At 36.8% G+C, this 23763-nt stretch overlaps 1 protein-coding gene across 1 annotated transcript in view; it reads right to left on the bottom strand.

Annotated features, from left to right (window-relative positions):
• Positions 1-23763, bottom strand: part of LOC150102413 (calmin-like) — a 291766-nt gene that overhangs the window by 15205 nt on the left and 252798 nt on the right. Inside the window, exon 8 of the mRNA XM_090399572.1 lies at positions 2093-2289. Coding sequence (XP_090255698.1) covers positions 2093-2289 — 197 coding nt within the window. The remainder of the gene's footprint in view (positions 1-2092; positions 2290-23763) is intronic.

Here is a 23763-nt window from a genome sequence, read left to right as displayed (position 1 = left end):
ATATTTAAAAATAACAGGAGTAATTAACTCTATATTTAAACCAAACCTAGTTCAAAAACAAACCAGGCTAAAAATATACAATACATTAGCCCTACCGGTCCTAATGTATGGAAGCGAAATCTGGACAATAAAACAAAAAGACAAACGAAGATTAACAACAGCAGAAATGAAGTTCATGAGAAAAACTGCAAAGTATACCCTATTTGATCACAAAAGAAACAAAGATATTATGAAAGAATTAAACCAAGAACCAGTAATTGAAAAAATTAAAAAATATAAACATAAATGGATGGAACACGTTGAAAGAATGAAAACAGAAAGATTACCAAAACAAGGCTTAAAGTACAAGCCATTAGGAAAAAGAAAACCAGGACGTCCTCTTAAACGATTCAACGATGACTTCTAAGGTCGGAACAGGCCATATTAGGCCTAAATCCTTGATACGTATGATGATGATGATGATGATGTTGCATCCCTGCAATTTTGCTCTCTGTTGCTTTCACAGTCTTGTTCCCATTCATTCTTTCTTTCATCACAATTTCACTCACTTTTATATTCTCATTCTCACTTTCTCCAACTTCCATAGTCTCACTTCCTATTGTTTCTTCATTCATATGTTCTTTCACTTTCAAAGCCTCTCACTTTCATTCTGTAATTCATGTCTGCATCCACAATTATGCTAGATTTTGTTCCATCAGTTGGTTTAGCATCCACTGATAACTTGTAGTATAACAAAATATTGCATTTTCTACAAACACATACCTTCTCTCATCTCTTGTTTCTCTCTACAAACATATCCTCCACATTCAACCATGCATACATGCTGCACCTTATGAACCATTATACAAAAATGCTGTTAATTACATTTTGATCATGCTGTCTGGTGTACATCCTTGAAACTCATTGTATTTTGTTTACAGATTGTATTTTGTTCATAGATTAAAAATATTTTCATAGCTCTTTGTTGGAGACTGGCTATCTGATAGGTATCAACAAGTTGTGTATGGGGGTGCAATATCCAGGAAAACGAAAGTCACTAGTGGAGTGCCTCAGGGATCTGTTTTAGGGCCATTACTATTTAACTTGTATATTAATGATATTGGCGAAGATTTGGATGGAGATATTCAGTTGTTTGCAGATGATGCAAAGTTGGGACGAACCATAAAGAGTAGTGAAGATGTTGTGGCCTTGCAAGAAGACTTGAATAAATTGAGTGATTGGGCAAGCAAATGGGGATGTGAGTTCAATGTTGCAAAATGTAAGGTTTTAAAATTTGGAAAACAAAGATGGGATGCAGAATTTATGCTTGGTGAGAATATATTGTTGGAAGTAGAGGAAATAAGATATCTGGGAGTGATAGTGGATAAGGATCTAAAATTTAGGGGACGCATCGCCAAAATTGTGAAGACAACACAAAGACTTCTGGGAATGAGGAGGAGGACACTGACGTGTAGAAGTAGGGAGATTCTTGTTCCATTGTATAAGGCTTTGATTAGGCCACACATGGACTATTGTGCCCAGATTTGGTCACCTGGTTTTCAGAAGGATGAAGAGATGTTGGAAAGGGTCCAAAGGCAACTGACTAAGGTAGTTTCTGACCTCTGGAATGTCGAGTATAAGGAAAGATTGAAAAGATGTAATTTGCAGAGTCTAGTGGAGAGAAGGAAGAGGGGAGATATGATAGAGACCTACAAGTTGGTAAGGGGTTGTTATAGGATCAATGGTGGAGAAGTTCTACAGAGAATAGTGGGAGATCAGGGGAGAACCAGAGGTCATCCCTGGAAACTGTATAAAGAGGGTGTGAGTAGGGGAGTGAGAGGCAGGTTTTTTTCGTGCAGAGTTGTGAATGATTGGAATGCCTTGCCTGAGAGTGTGGTGTCTGCAAGGAGTTTGAATGTGTTTAAGACCCGGTATGATGAGATGTGTGTGAGATAAAAGGACCTCCTAGATGAGTCTTTGACTCCATGAGGTCTTGTTTAATAATAATAATAATAATAATAATAATAATAATAAACTACAATTTTTGTTCCATTCTATCTTATAAAATGATTAAAAAGATATAAAAATTAAATCCTTTCTTTATGTTATTTACCTTCAGGATCCAACAATTTAGCAATGCCCAGTTCATTTTCTGCTATCCTAAAGGCGGTTTCAAGACGAGCACGATTTGAGGCATTTCGTAAAATATCCATATTTACTAAACCAGGACGGATTCGATGAATAATAGCTAAGAATGCAATGCCATCTCGCCAACTAGATCCAAAATCATTCACCTGAATTCCAAAACGTCTGAAATAAAATAAAAATGTGAAAAAGAAAAAAAAAATTAACATATTTGGCTATATTAGTAGCATTATACATATCCCATATGTATACTATATATATGTAGAAAGTATTTTTACCTTGGGTATAAATATGTTAAAGATACCAATCAATTTTAAACCTGGTTTTACTCCATTTCCCAAGTAAGCAAACAGACTAAAAGTCAAGTTTGCGCCTGCAATTGATGCAAGTCTAACTGATCCCACAGGTAGTGCAGGACCAGGGCAACTCGTGGCAAAGGTGGAACAAGCTCCGATCACTAATCTTAATATTTACCCTTAATGCCAAAACACATCTCCAAGAAGGGGATGTATGATGTTTTGTATTAAAGGCAAGGGGCCACTACCCAGACCGGTTTCGACCTTTATTGAGGTCTCGTCAGTGGGAGCTAGGCTAGTAATAGAAATGCCAAGATTTAGTAATACAGATACAGAGCTTGTAAGTATTTCGCCAAAACAAGTTACCATAAGGTGTTTTAACCTTATTATTAAATAAAAATCTCTGGAGGAGATATAAATGTAGAAAGTATTTTTACCTTGGGTATAAATATGTTAAAGATACCAAGCAATTTTAAACCTGGTTTTACTCCATTTCCCAAGTAAGCAAACAGACTAAAAGTCAAGTTTTCGCCTGCAATTGATGCAAGTCTAACTGATCCCACAGGTAGTGCAGGACCAGGGCAACTCGTGGCAAAGGTGGAACAAGCTCCGATCACTAATCTTAATATTTACCCTTAATGCCAAAACACATCTCCAAGAAGGGGATGTATGATGTTTTGTATTAAAGGCAAGGGGCCACTACCCAGACCGGTTTTGACCTTTATTGAGGTCTCGTCAGTGGGAGCTAGGCTAGAAATAGAAATACCAAGATTTAGTAATACAGATACAGAGCTTGTAAGTATTTCGCCAAAACAAGTTACCATAAGGTGTTTTAACCTTATTATTAAATAAAAATCTCTGGAGGAGATATAAATGTAGAAAGTATTTTTACCTTGGGTATATCCCCTTCTTGGAGATGTGTTTTGGCATTAAGGGTAAATATTAAGATTAGTGATCGGAGCTTGTTCCACCTTTGCCACGAGTTGGCCTGGTCCTGCACTACCTGTGGGATCAGTTAGACTTGCATCAATTGCAGGCGCAAACTTGACTTTTAGTCTGTTTGCTTACTTGGGAAATGGAGTAAAACCAGGTTTAAAATTGCTTGGTATCTTTAACATATTTATACCCAAGGTAAAAATACTTTCTACATTTATATCTCCTCCAGAGATTTTTATTTAATAATAAGGTTAAAACACCTTATGGTAACTTGTTTTGGCGAAATACTTACAAGCTCTGTATCTGTATTACTAAATCTTGGTATTTCTATTTCTAGCCTAGCTCCCACTGACGAGACCTCAATAAAGGTCGAAACCGGTCTGGGTAGTGGCCCCTTGCCTTTAATACAAAACATCATACATCCCCTTCTTGGAGATGTGTTTTGGCATTAAGGGTAAATAAATATTAAGATTAGTGATCGGAGCTTGTTCCACGAGTTGCCCTGGTCCTGCACTACCTGTGGGATCAGTTAGACTTGCATCAATTGCAGGCGCAAACTTGACTTTTAGTCTGTTTGCTTACTTGGGAAATGGAGTAAAACCAGGTTTAAAATTGCTTGGTATCTTTAACTATATATATATATATATATATATATATACACTATGTATACATATATACCATATATATACTATATATATCCCAGGTAATATTTTCAGGAGACTGTTCTTCATGTTATGTGTATAATACTACTTGATCAAGGTAATCAAGTAGTATTATACACATAACATGCAGAACAGTCTCCTGAAAATATTACCTGGGATATATATAGTCTTTTAACTATATACCATGTTGATTTTTTTAAAACAGTTATTTTCCAGTTTATGGATGTGTGTGTGTGTGTGAGAGAGAGAGAGAGAGAGAGAGAGAGAGTCACTGCAATCTCTGCTATTTAAACTAGCTCCAGTAATTACTAAGACTAAAACTAATGCAGCATATGTGTGTGAGTTTTATGTGATTTTCACCTACCAGAGGTTATAAATCTATAGAACATTAGTATTGTACGTAGTTTTTTTTTATTATTTTTTAAAATTTTATCTATTTGTTTTCAATATTATTATTATTATTAGTATTATTATAATCCAGAAACCCTATTCAGCTACATTTTGGCCATCTACCTACTGGAATTAGAGATGATCTTCTCCATGCATCCAAAATTCTCAGTCTCTTCTTAACCAGTTTTGCTTCCAAATATACTGTTGCTATCAGCTCTCCTCTTGGTAACTTATACCACATCCAGGTAACTCATCCAAGTCTCCTTTTCTACTAAACATCCTCCACCCATCTACTCTTAGTTTTCTGTCTTTGGACACTATGCTATCTGATCTGACACTGCTGTAGTGTCTGACACTACTACAGTGTCATTGGACACTACAGCAGTGTCAGATAGAATGCCTTTCATGATTTCTACTCTTCCTTTACTTGGACTAATTAAAATTTTTGTTTATTACCAAGGAGAATTTTAGTAAGTGGAGAGGATTATCTCTAATTCCAGTAATATTTGATAGATGTGAAATAGAGCCTCCGTGGCTCAGTCAGTATAGACAAAGCCCTTTGGTCGGAAAGACCTAGGTTTGATTCCCGTCCATGATGTGAGGAACCTTTATCTGGTCTCTTTTGACTAAAAATAAGTTAACCGATCTCATATGGAGGTTGAGGGTTTTTCTCCCAGTAACTCGGGATTTTCATCCCTCAAAACAGTCAAACCAGTCCCGTGAACACACATAGCTACAGACATAAATACTTAAGGCAAGGAAGGCAATGGGAAACCACTTTGCATCATATCTCCTTAGTAATCATAAACCGGAAAGTTACCGACCTATTACTCTCCTCAGTTGTTGTTATAAACTCTTTGAAAGAATTATTTATAATAGAATAAGCTCCACAATTTTTAAAAATTTCCAATAGAACAAGCTGGCTTCAGACCAAATCGTGGATGTTGTAACCAGGTTCTCTCTTTGGTAACTCACATAAAAGCTGGTTTTCAAAAAGGTTTAAAAACATCAGCAGCATTTATTGATTTGTCAACAGCATTCGACACCGTTTGAAGACAAGGCCTTCTATATAAATTATATAAATTATCCCATGTAAAACAATAGTGCATATTATTAACAATATGCTAAGATATAGAAGATTTATAGTGACTATAGGAAATAAAACTAGCAGCGAAATGAAGTTAAATAATGGACTACCACAGGGATCTGTTTTATCTCCGTTATTATTCAATCTGTATATATCTGATCTTCCCATCACTTTGTCAAGGAAATTTTGTTATGCCGACAATAGAGCAATAACTACACAGCATAAATGCATAACTCGTACAGAAGAAATTCTAAAAGCTGACTTAACTATTCTGGATGAATATTTTAAAAGATGGAGACTCTGTTTAAATAGGAGCAAAACGGTAATATCTTTTTTTTATTATTATTATTATTCAGGCCTCCATGGAGTCAAAAAACTCATCGTGGGAGGTCCTTCCTAAGAACATAAAGTCTGTCAAGACTCATCGAAGGGAGGTCCCATCCCCTAAGAAACACAAAGTCTATCATACCACTCCTTAAACTCATTGACCGTTCTCACTCTCACCACTCCATCAGGCAATTCATTCCACGGTTCAACCACCCTCCATGCAAAGAAACCACTCCTCACTCTCTTGCTCACAGTTTCCTTTCGTAACATCCAGAGATGGCCTCTTGTAATCATTCCTTCCCGCTGTTCAACCAAGTGAAAGAACTCCCCAGTGTCAACCCTGTAACCACCTCTCAATAGTTAAAAAGTCTCAATCATATCACCTCTCCTTCTTCTTCTATCCACCAAACTCTGCAGTCCACATTCCCTCAGACGATCCTCATAACCAAAATTGTACAGTCCTGAAACCATCTTTGTCCCCTTCAAAATTTATCCCCTTCAAATCCTGGGGACCAAATCTGAGAACAATAGTCTAAGTGTGGTCTGATCAGAGACTTATACAACAGAATGATAACCCTTTTATCTCTGCAGATCAGTGTCCTTCTCATAATTGCAGCAATCCTCTGTGTTACCTTCACCACCTTTGCAATATGTCCCCTAAATTTCAGGTTTCTACCAATCATCAACTCCAGATCTCTTGTCTCCCCTACTTCCTCCAGTTTAACTCCTCCCGTAGAGTATGCAGTGTCCCATCGATGTTTCCCAAACCTCAAGACCTTACGTTTTGCTGCATTAAACCGACACCCCCCCCTTCCCCCATTCATTTGCCCATCTGTCAAGATTATTTAAATCCTCTTGCAGGGCTACCACATCTGCACTATTACTAATAATTCTTCCCAGCTTCACATCATCCGCAAACAACTGAATATCCCCTTGCAATCCACTGGCAATGTCATTGATATAAAGGTTAAACAATATAGGCCTACTGAGCACTGTGGTACCCAACTTGTAACCCTTTGCTTCCTTGAAACTGCCCCCCACATACACAATTCTCTGATACCTATCGGACAGTCAATCCTGAATCCAGTTGACCAATCTCACATCCAGACCCATGTGCTGCAACTTAAATATAAGCTTATCATGTGGCACCCTGTCAAATGCCTTTGCTAAGTCTAAGAAAATTGCAGTATATGCCTTTCCCTCATCTAATGTTCTTGTAACTTTATTATAAAAGGCTAGCATATTGCTAAAACAAGAGCACCCTTTCACAAATCCATGTTGACTCTCACAGATAACATTATCCTCATCTGCCCAATGCTGTATACGGTCCATCATTACTTTCTCCAATATCTTAACAACTACTGATGACACACAACAAACTGGCCTATAATTAGACACTTCCAGTCTGATACCACCCTTATGCAATGGCACTATCTTACCTTCCTTCAATTCCGTGAGCACCTTTCTCGCAGCCAGACTTTCATTGAAAAGCCAAGTTAAAGGCACTGTCAGTTCCCCAGCACATTCTCTCAAAACTCGTGGTGAAATACCATCCAGTCCCAAAGCTTTACTGACATCCAGAGTACTCAGTATCTGAAACACACTCTCCTCCTGTACCTCTAAACCTCGAACCTGCCCTATCCCTCTAGCATTAAAACTGACTCCTCTAGGATGAAATACTCCAATAAAGTGTTCATTGAACAATTCCACTATGTCCTCTACATCAGTCACTCTATTCCCGTTTTTATCACAATATCATCCTTCCACAGTAATTTCTCCTCTTACTGGCCACATAGCTAAAAAATTCCCTAGGATTTTCTTTGGATCTTAGGGCCAATCTCCTCTCATATTCCAGTTTCGCTTTCCTTACCACACTAGTCACTCTTCTGGCCTGTGTCTTATATTCTTCATGTATCTTCTCTTCACCTGTCTCCTTATATCTGTTCCATAGCCTCATTTGCGCATGCAATTCCTGTATAATATTGTTTGTCATCCACTTTACTCCAAATCGTGTCCTCTTTTTCACTCGTGGTATACAACTTACCATTGCTGCTAACAAATATTCTTTCATAATTTTCCACGCACTAATGATATCCCGGCCTTCCAATTCCTCCCTCCATAAAACTTCCTGAAGTTGACATCTAAGACTATTATAATCACCTGCTTTATAATTCCACATAAGTTCCTGACTCTTTGATACTCCTGCATGTCTATTCATTTTCCAAGTCAAAACCATATGGTCACTCTCTCCCCAACTAGTGGGAGAGATGTCATTTCAGTTATTATCAACTTTTCTGATGCTGTAACCAAATCCCAAACTCTTGAACCTCTTGTTCCCTCTGTTACATGTTACCTAAGACACTTGTCCCTCAAGAATTCTAGAAATTCCATTCCCCTATTGCTACATTCATCTTCCTCTCTCCAATTTATACTACTGTAGTTAAAATCTCCCATAACAATCATTCTTCTTGCACTTGCCAAACTTAACTGTCTAAACATCTCCTGGTCCCCGTCCTCTGTGCTCCTGGGTCTGTAGCAACATCCCACAATAACTTGGCAAATGTGAAACTAAAAATTGAATTGAACAACACTATACTTCCATATAATACATTCCATAAGTACTTGGGAGTCACACTTGACCGTTCTCTCACTTTCTGAAACGTCTTTCAAACTTGCCATATAAACTAAGGACAAGTAATAATATCCTACAGAGACTCTGTGGCACTACCTGGGGTTCTAGAGCCTCTACTCTTCAGACAACAGCCTTTGCTTTGGTATTCTCAAGTGCTGAATATTGTGATCCTGTGTGGCTAAATAGTCCTCACACAAGGATTATCAATTCTCAATTGAACAATACCTTAAGATTAATTACAGGCTCTATTAGATTGACCCCAACATATTGGTTACTTCTTTTAGCAGGCATTATTCCTACAGAATTACGTAGATTGAATTCTTTAGTCCGTGAATTCCAAAAAATTGCTGGTAATCCAAACCTACATATTCATCAGGATCTCCCAACTCTTATCGTCAATAGATTGAAATCTCACCATCCATCACTACGAGCAGCAGAAGAACTAGTGCTAAATAATTTTAATCTTTTATCAAAGTGGGAAGAAACATGGAAGGAAAATACGAAAGAACATTTGGATAACATCTTTAAAGGTGATCAAATCATCACAGGATCAGATCTACCTCGCAAAACATGGACTGTACTAAATAGAATTCGGACAAATCATGGCCTATGTGGAGATACGCTCTATAAATGGAACAGATAAACATCTCCAGAATGTGACTGTGGTGCTCCACGACAGACTATGCAACATATTGTAACAGAATGCATCTTCTGTGCTTATCAGAATGACTGGAATGACTTTACAAGTGGCTCTTGAAGCTGTGACCTGGATTACGAACTTTGATCTGAATTTATAATGATATATATGTTTCTTTTACTTATTATAACATATTAAGACTTTTACTTTTAGCTCTTATTTTAATTTTTCAACTTCTTGGATCAGATCTGTGTTTTCCTTCAAAGTTTTAACTTAAAATATTTTAAATTCTTCAATTCTGTTAATATATAATGACATCATGATTCTCTTTTTTAACATCATGTTTTTGCCATGAGCTATGTATGTATGTATGTATGTATGTAATAATCAGTTGCAACCTCTCAAAGAGTGGAGGCCACAGATTGACAACATTTCAACATTTACAACTCAGAGTGTCTCCTACAACCTGATCTATAGAATTATAGTACGGAAGCCAATCTGAGTTGTAAATGTTGAACTTCCCAAAGAAGATGGCCACAATTTTTTGGTATTTGTATACTGTGGTATGAGTTATGAACGGAAGAGTTGAGATTATCAGTATATTTGGTATTAGAACTGGCTAAGAAGAGACTCGAAGTCTTAAGTCATCTCTATTTCCAGTAGGTAGATGGACAATTTTTGTAAAATATCAATAGAATTAGAGAAGGGAAGTCAGTCTGAGTTGTGAATGTTGAACTCCCCGAGGAAGATGGCGACAATGTTTGGATATTTGGATTGCAGAAAAATTAGCTTTAAAGATAAATGATCAAAAGGCTGAGTAGTTATCAGTGAAGGGCATCAGAGATAATAAATGAATGTAACTGAATGGTGCAAGGAATTTTAAGCCAGAGAAGATCAAAAAGAGTAGATTTCAGATTTTGTATTGTCTGACATGGAATATCATATCTGATAAATGCAGGATACAAACCACTTAAACAATAAAAAGTCTGTGAAAGATTAAAAATGTAAAAGTTTAAAGATTAAATTATATTATAAAAATAATTAATAAATAAAGTGGTTGATACTTTAGAATTACAATGTGTGTGTGTGTGTGTGTGTGTGTGTGTGTGTGTGTGTGTGTGTGTGTGTGTGTGTGTGTGTGTGTGTGTGTGTGTGTGTGTGTGTGTGTGTGTGTGTGTGTGTGTGGAATCATCTTCAGAATCGTGAAGAGTGCTCTCTAGAGGAAAGGAAAAGAAATGAGGAATGAAAAGTGAAAAAAGTGGCTGAGTTTACTAAAATAGGCTACATTAAATTGTTAGTCATTTATTATCGGTTGAAACCTAGGAGTAATTCCCATTCAAAGTTCCAGGTGAAGACATTATCAAAACATAGGCCAAATTGAAAACAGATCCTAAGAAAGAAGCCGTTTTCAATAAAATAAAAAAACATTATTAATAGTAAAATAAAAATACAGCCTAATCTTTCAACCAATCTGCATAAAGCTCTAACTCTTTTAAAAAAATCTAGACATTATGATAACTAAAGCTGACAGAGATGATGTCATGATTATCATAAATAAAATTGATTACTATAACAAAACTGAAGAAATCTTGAAGGACCAAAACCCATACCAAATATATCCAACCATTCTACTCCTAATCTTATGAAACAGATAGATAACATACTACATGGATTAAAAAATCAAGACAAAATTTATAAATCAATATTAAAAAAAAAAAAAAAGATACCCCAATTACTTGCTCTCCACATGTTTTTGGAGAAGTTAAAAACCATAAAAAAGGTTATCCTAAATAAATAAATAAATATATATATATATATATATATATATACAGGGTGGCCATAAATTAACTTTCCCTGTTTGGAGGTATCTGTAGCTAAAACTAATACACGGAATGAGACCACATTTTATATTGAGACTTTCGAAGGCATGGGGAGATGAATTCCACAAAAAAAAAGATTTAGTATCAAACGTCGCCGATAGGTGAAATTTTGGTGCTGGTGGAGCCGAAAGCAGTCTAATATTTACAGTAAATGCAGGTAAAAAGGATCATGCAATTTTACTGTGTGTACATGACAGAAGCGGCATCAATTCCACTTAAAAAGGGATTGGGAACATTCAGGCAGTTATTCGAATGACTGACGAATTGTGCTTAATATGCGTCCTACCTTACCTCAGCGTGCTTTACTTGTTAAGTTGTTTTACCTTAAACAGTGCAATGCCGTAGCGGCCCTTCAAGAATTTCGAAGGCTTCATAACCTGCATGCAGGTCCTATGTCAGTAGCACTGAGAGCTATGATTAAGAAGTTTGAAGAAACTGGATCACTAGGAGTTAGACCTGGCAGAGGATGGAAAGCAGTGCAAGAAGAGACAGTAACAAATGTTGCTACTGTGGTGTTCGATGACACAGGGACCAGTACTGGTCCAAGCGCTCGTGCCATAGCTCGCAAACTTAATATGGCTTATGGTACAGTCTGGAAAATCTCACGGAAGATGCTACACTTCTATCCATATAAGTTCAGTCATGTGTAAGCACTAACTAGCGCAGATTATGATAAGCACATGACCTTCGCGCTGATGTTTCTTGCCCAAATGGAGGTCGACAATGACTGGCCTTGGAGAATATTGTGGGGTGATGAGGCTCATTTTTATCTGAATGGGTCAGTCAACACACACAAATGCAGAATTTGGGCATCTGAACATCCCCAAGCGAACCAGTACGTACCACTGCATTCTCCAAAAGTAACTGTGTGGTGTGGCTTCACAGCCGATTTCATAAGAGGACCATACTTTTTTGAGCATATTACCCCTACAGGTCCTGTAGGGGTAATAAGGTAATGAGGTTCCTGCACTGCAGGAATGCGGTAATGAGGTCATTCCTGCATTGCAGCAAAGACAATGTTTGGACTCCATAATTTTTATGCAGGATGGAGTAAGGCCACACATTAAACGTTCAGCACAGCGCCTTTTAAGCCAGCATTTCAATAATGAGAAGGTTAGTTATCAGTCAGTTCTTTCCGACGGCATGGCCACCTCAATCCCCGGACATCACTCCATGTGACTTTTGGCTGTGGGGGTATTTGAAATCCGTTGTGTATGTTGGTGCATTCCCAACTTGCATGTCTTGAAAGAGAACATAAAATGGGCTGTAATGAACATCTAATAGGACTCCTTCTGCTCAGGTGTAGAACATGTCGCACACCGGATGCAATTTGTTGTACAGAAGAAAGGCAGCACATTGAAAATTGTGTATGTGGTCCAAGGGACCCTGATTCTGATGAATAAAACATTATTTCCTGTGAGTTCAATCACTACATTAATTTCTGTGTCTCTCGCAAGTTGTTTTAGTTTAATTATTATTATTATTATTATTATTATCGTTGTAACTCGCCACATATCCAGCTGGAATGAGTGGCCCGGCTGTCGCTTACACCGTCGAAATGTTATTATTCCATTTTATCTGCCTTTAATGTAATTATCCACTTGTTTCAGGCTCCATCAGCATCAAAATTTCCCCTATCGGCGACTTTTGGTACTAAATCTTTTTTTCGCAGAAATCATCTCCACATGCCTTCAAAAGTCTCAATATAAAATTTGGTCTCATTCTGTTTATTGGTTTTAGCTACAGATGCCTCCAAAGAGGGAAAGTTATTTTATGGCCACCGGTTATTATTAATAATTACCGGTTAAAGTGAATAATTTACGAGTATTAATCACTTTAACCGATTAAAGTGAATAATTCCCAGAGGAGTCTGGTAAATGTAATAAAAACATGTTTATAGGTTTTATATATAGGTTTTTATTCTCAATAGAAATTATAACAGCTTAGGTTAGGTTAGGTTAGTTTATAGCGAAAAAAGTAAGGAAAGTACTTCTTTTGCACTCAATCATATCAGAAATCATTATAAACTAACCTAACCTAATCTAACCTTTATCGGTTGGAAATCATTATAAACTAACCTAATCTAACCTTTATTGGTTAGGTTATTTAGGTTAGGTTAGTTTATAATGATAAAAGTAAGGAAAGTACTTCTTTTGCACTCAATGAAATCAGAAATCATTATAAACTAACCTAACCTAACCTAAACTAACCTGGATGTTGCATGTCGAACCAGAGTGAAGTCGTAGTTTGTCGTGGGCAGATTAATAGGGATGAAAGATAAACGTTGTTGTGGGCCGAGCTTAATGATTGTGGGCAGATAAATGGGGATAACAAATAAAAGTTGTTGTAGGCAGATGAATGGGGATAGTAGATAAACGTCGTTGCTGTACCTCTTTCCTCATCAATGGAGAAAAACACTGATCAGTTCCTCTCTGATTTATCTATTATCCCTTATTATCTATTATTTATGATTAATTCTCATAAATTATTCACTTTAACTGGTAATTATTAATAATAATCGGATTTATCACTTTAACCGTAACATATATATATATATATATATATATTTATACAGTGATCCCTCGACTTACATCCGGGTTCCGTTCCATTCGGCAGGACTTAATTCGAATTGGACATAAGTTGATACATTAAATCAACAGAGTTATAGAGGTTAGGGACTTAATCATAATAAGTATGCTGTCATTTTAATTTTTAAACCTTATTATAAAACTGTACTGTGTGTTACTGCCACTATAAAACAGGAGAATAATCACCTAATCATATCTTCATTACCTTCCCTGTGTAAACGATCAGGCTGTGGCTCTTCTTGTGTAATATATATATATATATTATACATAATATATAACAACATAATATATATATATATATATGTATGTATGTATGTATGTATGTATGTATGTATATTCATCAAAGCTTGATTCAACAAAAGGAGTGTAGCAAATGGACGTGGCGATCAAATGATGGGAAAACCAAAAACATGATTGATATGATTATGATTAAAAGAAGATCGATAACATCAGTACAGCAATGTCGAACTTTTCATGGAGCAGATATAGACTCGGACCATAGTTTAGTGATTGCAAACATCAAGTTGAAATTAAAAAAGAAATATAAACCCCAACATCAGAATAGAAGAGATACAGCATGAATAAGTGTAGCAGAAATAGGAAGAAGGTACAGAACAGTGTTAGAAGAGAAACTTAAAAGTGTGGAGAAAGAAAAAAACTTGAATTTAAGAGTGAAAAGAGTAACGAAGGCGATAGAAGATGCAGTTGAAGAAACAGTACCAGAAGAAGAGAAGATCAAGAAGAAATGGATTACACAAGAAACACTGAAGTTAGTACAGGAGAAAAGAATGTTGAAGATAATAAGGGATACATCAGAACAAATAGAAGAGCAATATAGAAGAAAGTGTAATGAGGTGAAAAAAGCAGTCAGAATGGATAAGATGAAATGGTTAGAAGCCCAATGCAACAATATAGAACAGTACTATGGAGAGCATAAAACAAGGGTGATATACAAAATGATCAGAACCATTAATAGAAAGTGGCAACCAAAACAGACCACAATTAAAGATGAAAAAGGCAAAGTATTGATGAATAAAGAAAAAATTGTACAGCGGTGGACAAAATACTGTAGTGAGTTATATGAAGAAAAACTAGATTCAGATAGCATTGGGAAACTGACTGAAGAATTGAAGCAGATATCATCACCAGGTAATGAGTATGATATGGACACTTTAAGAAGAGAGATAGAAAAAGCAATAGGATGGCTAAACCCCAACAACAGTCCTGGTAACGATAACATTACTGGAGAAATGATTAAATATGGTGGTGAAAGTATGGTTACAGAACTGCACCAACTATGTAATATTATTATTATTATTATTATTATTATTATTATTATTATTATTATTAAACAAGACCTCATGGAGTCAAAGACTCATCTAGGAGGTCCTTCTATCTCACACACATCTCATCATACTGTGTCTTAAACACATTCAAACTCCTTGCAGACACTACACTCTCAGGCAAGGCATTCCAATCACTCACAACTCTGCACGAAAAAAACCTGCCTCTTACTCCCCTACTCTACCCTACTCACTCCACTCCCCTACTAAATATGGTATGGAAAGAAGGGAAAATGCCAGAGGAGTGGGTGAAATCAATATTAGTAACATTATACAAGAAAGGAAATAAGCTAGAATGTAAAAATTATAGAACGATTGCCTTGATAAGTCACCCTGGTAAAGTGATGATGATCATATTGACAGAAAGATTGAGAACACAATTGGAAGCATGCCTTGCAGACGAGCAAGCAGGATTTAGGAAGGATAGAACTACAATTCAACAGATTTTGACAATGAGGTTAATAGCAGAGAAAGCTAGGAGAAAAAACATATATACTTGCTTTGTTGATTTTCAAAAAGCATTTGACAGTATTGACCAGAAAGTGACATTAGCAGTTCTGGAATCCTATGGAATTGATAAAAAACTAATAGCTATATTAAAATATGTTTATCAGAATGCAGTTGCAGCAGTTAGAATAGGTGATGATTTGGGGAAACGATTTAAAACAAGCAGAGGTACTAGATAGGGAGACCCAATATCACCAAGCATTTTCATCGCACATTTAGAAAGAGCAATGGACAAATTGAAGGAAGATGCCAAAGGAAAATCTGTACATGGAATGAGAATTAACAATCTGAGATTTGCAGATGACATTGTTATTATTGAAGAAGACGAACGAGAACTCCAAAAAACACTGAAACTGTTAAATGAGGAAGAGAAGAGATTTGGAATTGTTATGAACTTGGAAAAAACAAAGACAATGGTATTTGGTGAGAAGAACATGAAACAAAAGATACAAGTGGATGGAACTGATATAGAAAATGTAGAACAATTCACATATTTGGGAAGTAAACTGACATATGACTTGTACTGTAAAAAAGAAATAAAGATCAGGATTGCAAAGGGAAGAACAAATCTGAAGGCCATGGATAACATCTGGAAAAGTAAAGTGATCAGTCTCCAAACAAAACTAAGAGTACTGGAAACATGCATCTTCAGTGGTGTACTGTACGGATCTGAAACGTGGGTAATAAATAAAGAATCAAGAAAAAGAATTTTGGCATTTGAAAGAACTTGTTACAGGAAGATTCTAAGAATAGGATGGGTACAGAAAATCACCAATGAAGAGCTCTATCAGAAGATACAACCAAAACAGAATCTAATGCAGAAGATTATAAAATGGAAGCTGCAATTATTTAGACACATCTGTAGAATGAGTGAGGACCGGAAGATAAAGACATTTATGTTTGGTATTTTGGATGGTTTAAACAGAAGAGGTAGACCATACAGAGAATGGATAGACAATATAAAAGACTAGTGTGGAATGGGTGTACAAAAACTGCGACACTGATCACTGGACAAAGAAAGGTGGAAGAAGATAGTGAAACAGGCATCAGACATTAACGGGCAGTGAGCATGATGATGATGAAAACTTGATTTGCTTCCTCAGTCTTAAGAAAAGGCTAGTTATATTCCACTAATTCGAGTAGTCCTACCCAAGAGAATATGAGTTATGGAAATACTTTCTGAAAATGAAAGCTGTGGCGAACAAAGCGGCCTTTTGCAGCTGCCCAATTTTTAATCCATCTAACTCGAGTGCTTCTAGATGTTTTTTCAACGTTTTAGGGATGGTGCCTAAAGCACCTTATTATGGGAACAACTTTCGTTTTCATATTTTTTTGTTTACCGATCAAGTGTTGATCAATTTTATTAACTGAACCAACTAGTTTCTCCACACTTATCTGTTGGCATCTTCAGGGCTTACATAGAGGTTTAAACAATCTCACAATTATGCATAACTGCAAACTGACAAGAATAACTGTAAAAAACTGACTAGAATAATTATAAATAAAATAGTATCGAACCTGAGTGAAACACGTATCGAGTGTACAAGATCAGCTAGCTGTTGCTGAGGAACTTTCTATAGTTTGTATTAAAGTTCATTTCTTCCATTTTTAAGGTTCTGATTAGGGTTTTCCATATCTCTGGGAGTATTAGGCCTTGATTTCTGTTAAGGTTGACAGTAAAATGGGTGACTGTGGCTGCCTCTTTGAAAATTCTTGAATGGTAATCTTCCTCTATGTAAGGGGAACAGCTTTTGTCCCACTTGATGACATGGTTAGTTGTAGAGAAAAATGAGACGATAGGCCAGAAATGTCCTGTCTGTTGTTTTTGACATAGCCAATGTGCTCCTTTTTCCTGATTTCGAGGCTTCTCGAAGTCTGTCCGATGTAACTAGAGCCACATGAGCATGGAATATTATAAACTCCAGCATATTTGTAGAAAGGATGGTTGTCTTTTGGAGATCTTAGTAGTTTACTAATAGATTGTATTGGTTTGAATGTTACTCTTTGTTTGAGGAGATTGGCGAGCTTGTTGGAGATGCCACTTACAAATGGAATTGCAATCCTTTTTATATATTGAATATCTTCTTCTAGTAGCAAGACTTATACGTTGGTTAGACATAACTGGTAATTAGTTTACGGAATTAACAACGCATATAAAGTATATTAATTAAAGGTAACTTTAATGAATAACTTCTATATTTCGGCAACGTCACATTGCCATCTTCAGGAACATAAAGATATGGTATGTGCACTCAGGAACTAACACAAAGCAAATGAGGATGAAAGCAAGAAACTAATATTGTTCCTAAAGTCCTAATGGTGCCCTCTTGCGGGCTAATTTGGTAGTCTTGGCAGTTGGGCTGAAGATCTCATAATGAAAGTCTCCCAAATTTGGGGCAGTTTCATGCACCCAAATTTGTTGAGGTTAGGAACGTTTTTTAGAGCTGCTGAAGATTCTTTGAATAATCTTTCATATTTAAACTTGCTGCGATGAATTATTTTTGTTTTCTTCCAACGAATTTTATGGTGGGTATCTAAGGCAGGGTCTGCTAGCCCAGAGCGGATGTACTGGTGAAACCGGATGTAGTCTTGGTGTTCTGAAATCCTGATATTTGTTGTTCTGCCTGTTTGGCAGAACAACCTCAAAGAAACCCTTGAGCTCATCCAAGCCAAGTTTCCTCCCGATATCTCAGCCCTATTTCAGTTCACAATGAACTCAGGCTATTTCGTTTGGCAAGGAAAGTTCTACAAACAGATAGAGGGGACAGCCATGGGTTCACCACTTTCCCCACCCTTGGCCAATTTCTTTATGGAGACATTTGAAGAGAAAGCCTTAAACTCCACCCCACAAAAACCCACTATTTGGCTTCGTTATGTGGATGATGTGTTTGCTATTTGGCCACATGGCTAAGACACACTCCACTCCTTCCTAGCACACTTAAACAACCAACACCCCAGAGTCCAGTTCACCTTAGAAAAAGAGGAAAACAACACCCTCCCCTTCCTAGACACTTTAATCACCCGCCAGCTTGATGGATCTTTGGTTTTCTCTGTTTACAGAAAACCCACCCACACTGGCAGATACATTCACCAGCAATCACACCACCACCCCTCACAACAATATGGGGTGATAAAAACACTATATAACAGGGCAAAATTAATCTGCTCAGATGACAAGGCCCTGACTATTGAACTAAACCACATCCTCAACACTTTCTTAGCCAATGGCTATAACCCCCCAAAAATCCAAAAAATACTAAAATCTGTAAACCACAACCCCCCCCTCCCCCCCTTCACAATAAAGATTACACCAAGTCTATCACCATCCCCTACATCCAGGGCACCTCTGAGAAAATAACCAATATCCTCAAAAAGTATGACCTTACTTCCTGTTACAGACCATATAAAAAGTTGGCATCCCTTATCCGCTCTACCAAAGACCAACCACTTCCCCTAGACCTACCTGGTGTATACCAGGTCCCTTGCAGCTGCAAATTGTCCTATTTTGGCCAAACAGGCAGAACAACAAATATCAGGATTTCAGAACACCAAGACTACATCCAGTTTCACCAGTACAGCCGCTCTGGGCTAGCAGCCCATGCCTTAGATACCCACCATAAAATTCGTTGGAAGAAAACAAAAATAATTCATCGCAGCAAGTTTAAATACGAAAGATTATTCAAAGAATCTTCAGCAGCTCTAAAAAACGTTCCTAACCTCAACAAATTTGGGTGCATGAAACTGCCCCAAATTTGGGAGACTTTCATTATGAGATCTTCAGCCCAACTGCCAAGACTACCAAATTAGCCCGCAAGAGAGCACCATTTGGACTTTAGGAACAATATTAGTTTCTTGCTTTCATCCTCATTTGCTTTGTGTTAGTTCCTGAGTGCACATACCATATCTTTATGTTCCTGAAGATGGCAATGTGACGTTGCCGAAATATAGAAGTTATTCATTAAAGTTACCTTTAATTAATATACTTTATATGCGTTGTTAATTCCGTAAACTAATTACCAGTTATGAATATCTTCTTGTTCTCTTTGTGGTGGTTCAGAGAAAAGGATTTTATTGACAAGTCTTCTTGGATATCCGTTCAAGTACAAATTGTTGGAAATAGATTTTAACTCATCTTGAAGGGTCTTGTTGTCCGTTGTGATGCGAATCACTCTTTTCTTTAACATGTGTACAATGCTGAGTTTATGTGAGATGTGGTGGGAGGAGTTGAAATGTAGGTAGCGACCTGTATTGGTCGGTTTTCTGTACACCGATAGATTTATACTGCCGTCAATTTGTTTTTTGATTAAGATGTCTAAAAACGGTAGTTGTTTTTCTCTTTCAAGTTCCAGAGTGAATTTAATAGAATGATGGAAGGCATTGATCTTTTTGAGAAAATCATATATGTCATCTTTGTTATTGTTCCGTACGATGAAGATATCGTCCACATATCTAAACCAAATTTTAGGTTTAAGAAAAATTTGCGATAAGATTTTGTTTTCTAAGTCTTCCATAAAGAGGTCAGCACATGAAGGTGAGAGTGGGCTCCCCATTGCCAAGCCTGTTAATTGTTGATAGATCTTATTTTTCCAAGAAAAGTAGTTGCAGCTTAGGCAGTGAGCAAACGATGAGGTTATATCTTGTGGGAACAAGGTACTTAAGATGTCAATGACCTCTACTACAGGAATGTTTGTAAAGAGAGAGGTGACATCTAAGCTGGCTAGAAGATCATTATCCGATATCTTGATGTTTTTTAACTTTTCCACAAAATGTCCGGAGTTTTTAATGTAACTCTCTGAGTTGCATTAAATTTTAATGCAACTCAGAGTTGCATTAAATTTCTGTACACCGATGTACAGAGTAAATAAATTAGTTAAATCAGAGTTAAATAAATTAGTAAATATTATTATTTACTAATTTATGATCAAGAAAATAACCTTCATGATGAACTTTCATTTTCTTTTGCCAGATTCGTTCAACTTCGATTTGCAAATCGCGATATTTTGTAATTTTTTCATTTTCTTTGTCGTCAATCTGACTATCTCCTGGTACTGATATTTCGGTAAACTTAACACCCTTGTTTTCACTTTTTTCAACCACTGTGATAACAGGTGCATTACATTCCAAGCTTTTGTCAGTCTGGATTTTGAAATCCCAGAGTATTTTAGCTTTTTCATTCTCAACCACTTTCTGGTGAACTTTATGCTTCCAATAGTCTTTAGATACTTCAAACCCCATACTTTTTACATAAATGCCAGTGGATTATCTTAGCTACGTTATCATGCCTTTTACGGTACTCAATATATATATATATATATATATATATATATTATGTTGGGTCTATACACAAGAGGTTGGGTTAATCAACCTATACACAAGAGGTTGGATTAATCAACCATGTGGTAGTGGATTGGGAAAGAAGAAACTTTTTTACATTTGATTTAAAGGATTGTATTTTTTGTATTCCTTGGGAAACATATCAGGGGAAGACTGCTCCACAATACAACAGTAGCGGGGATGAAGGAGGAGGAAAAGAAACTTGTTATGTGCGTTTCAAGGTGTAGTGAAGGGATGTTGGTTGACAACTAACGAGTTGCAATGGACTTAGTACTGAGTGGGAGAATTATTGATGCTATTTCAGATGAACATTTGCCATGGAAATATTTATAGAATACACATTATGCAGAAACCAAATGCCAATATAACAATATAACCGAACTTAACTTTATTTCAAAAGGACATTTTAACATATCTAGATGCAACAGCGGTGTATACTAATGCCAATGTCCCTAAGGCACTGGATATTCATACACTGCTTCTAGAGGCTTCTTTTAAGTTATTATTATTATTATCTGACCTCCACAGAGTCAGTGAGTCATGGTGGGAGGTAAACACTATCACACACACAATGCTCATCCACAAACTGATTCAATGTGTCTACATCCACAACACACTCAGGCAATGCATTCCACTCACCAACCACTCCCCATGCAAAGAACTGACACTCCTCTTATCACATCCTCCTTATACAGTTTCCAGTGATGGTCTCTTATTCTAGCCTCTCTACCATTCTATGAAAAATCTCCTCTATGTCAACCTGTTAACAACCCCTGACTAGCTTATATGTCTCGATCATATCCCCCCCCACCTCCTCTTCCTATTCAGAAGGCCTTACAATTTACATTCTCTCAATCTGTCCTCATACTCCACATTCCAAAGATCACTGACCACCTTTGCGAATCTTCTCTGGACCCTTTCTAACATATCCTCATCACCATGAAAACCCGGTGACCAAATCTGTGCACAATAATCCATATGAGGCCTGATCAAAGCCTTATACAATGACATCATAACCTGTTTGTTTCTGCATGTCAGGGTCCTCCACAACATTGCCATTATCTGATGTGATGTCCTCACAACCTGTACAATGTGGCACATGAATTTCAGGTCTCTGTCAATCACCACTCCCAGATCTCTCATCCCCCTCTACCTCCTTTAAAGTTTCCCCAACAAGCGTATACTTTATATCCCATCGCTGCTAAACCTAGTTTCAAAACCTTATACTTTGCAATGCTGAACTGATAGTTCCACTTACCTGCCCATTCATGCAATGTATTCAAGTCCTCCTTTAAGGTCATAACATCTGCTTGACTCTGAATGCTCTTCCCAATTTCGCAGCATCTGCAAACAGCTGCATATCATTAGTTAAATCCATTCCAATGTCATTAATATATAAATTGAACAACAATGGTCCCAAAACTGAACCCTGCAGCACACCACTAGTGACCTTCCTTTTTTTGTACTGCACTACCATATACAACTTTCTGATACCTATATGCCAGCCCGTCACTGATCCAACTCAGGTCTGTTATCCAATCCCAATAAATGTTTCAATTTATTAACAGCTTGTTGTGTGGCAGTCTATCAAAATGTTTTGCAAAATCCAAGTATACAACTATATTATGCATCTTCCTTGTCCAAGGTATTTGTCACCTTGTTATAGTACATAAGTAAGTTAGTAAAACATAATCTCCATTTAACAAACACATGGTGATAACCACAGAGAATACTGCTGTTATCAACCCATTTCTGTATCCTACTTCTCACCAATCTCTCTAGTGCCTTCAACAGAACTCCAGATAATAGATTAGCCTATAATTTGTAGCTGCAGCCTTATCACCACCTTTATGCAGTGGAACAATTTTACCCTCCTTCCACTCCCTTGGAACTTGTGCTGTTGTAAGACTCTTATTAAACAGGCATGCCAATGTTACTGCCACTTCCCTGGAACATTCCCTCAAGATGTGTGGTGATATATCATCAACTCCTATCAACATTATTGACATCAAGGTTATTTATTTTCTCAAAATGCCTCCTCCTACTCACTCGCAATTAACTCATCCTCTCCTATGTCCTCTACACTTAAGTTGCTCATGATTCCACCCTGATGAGGATGAAACACCCATATAAATTGATCACTAAATACCTCAACAATGTCATCTTCAGCAGTTACTATTCTAGCATTTTCATCCATTAACATCATCTTACCATAATCATTCTTCCTTCTACTTGCCACATATCTCAAAAACTCTGTAGGGTTTTTCTTCACCTGATTTGCCAATTTCTGCTCATACTCCACTTTTGTTTTCCTTACTAACTGAGTCACTTTACTAGTTGGGTCTTTATACTCTTCATGTAGCTGATTATTACCATTATTCTTCTTGCACTGCCTCCAAAGTGCTTTCTTCTTCCAGATTTCATGCTTAAGACTCATTCATACATTTTACACCTGCCTTATTTAGCCTTTTGGCCTTCGGAATACATTCACACATTGATGCTGTTATGTATTTCTTTGTCAGTTCTCAAGTTTGATATTTAACCCTTATCAAACTAATAGTTTCAGAAAACCGTTTAAGCTCAATCATGAAATCTATACCCAAACATTTGGACTCCCGAGGAGCCAAAATATCAGTGGACAATTATCCAAACTATTTTTAGCAGATCTGGAGTCTAATATATTAACCCCTTCCCTGTCCACAACATTACTTATAATGGTTGGTATATGAATGATGTTTTGTGTATTGGAGACTCAATATGTATATCCATTCTACAAACTTCACTCAATTTAGTAATAAACTGAAATTTACCATAGAATCAGAGTGAAGCAAATCCATAAATTTCCTTAATTTAACTTTAATCAGACTCAACAACCATACTGAAACAAAAACATTTTATAAACACCTATATCCATTGGAAACTACCTCCACTTTAACTCCTACCACCCATGCTACATTAAGAAATGAATCTAGAATTTATTAATGCATATTCCACTTACAATAGATATCTTAACAGGTTTG

Source organism: Typopeltis vanoorti, chromosome 10 (assembly GCF_054136105.1).
Source record: "Typopeltis vanoorti isolate ZY-2024b chromosome 10, IOZ_Tvanoo_1.0, whole genome shotgun sequence".
NCBI classification, from domain to species: Eukaryota; Metazoa; Arthropoda; class Arachnida; order Uropygi; family Thelyphonidae; genus Typopeltis; species Typopeltis vanoorti.
The sequence above is the reverse complement of the archived record's forward strand: the minus strand, read 5'-3'. Positions and strand labels throughout refer to the sequence as shown.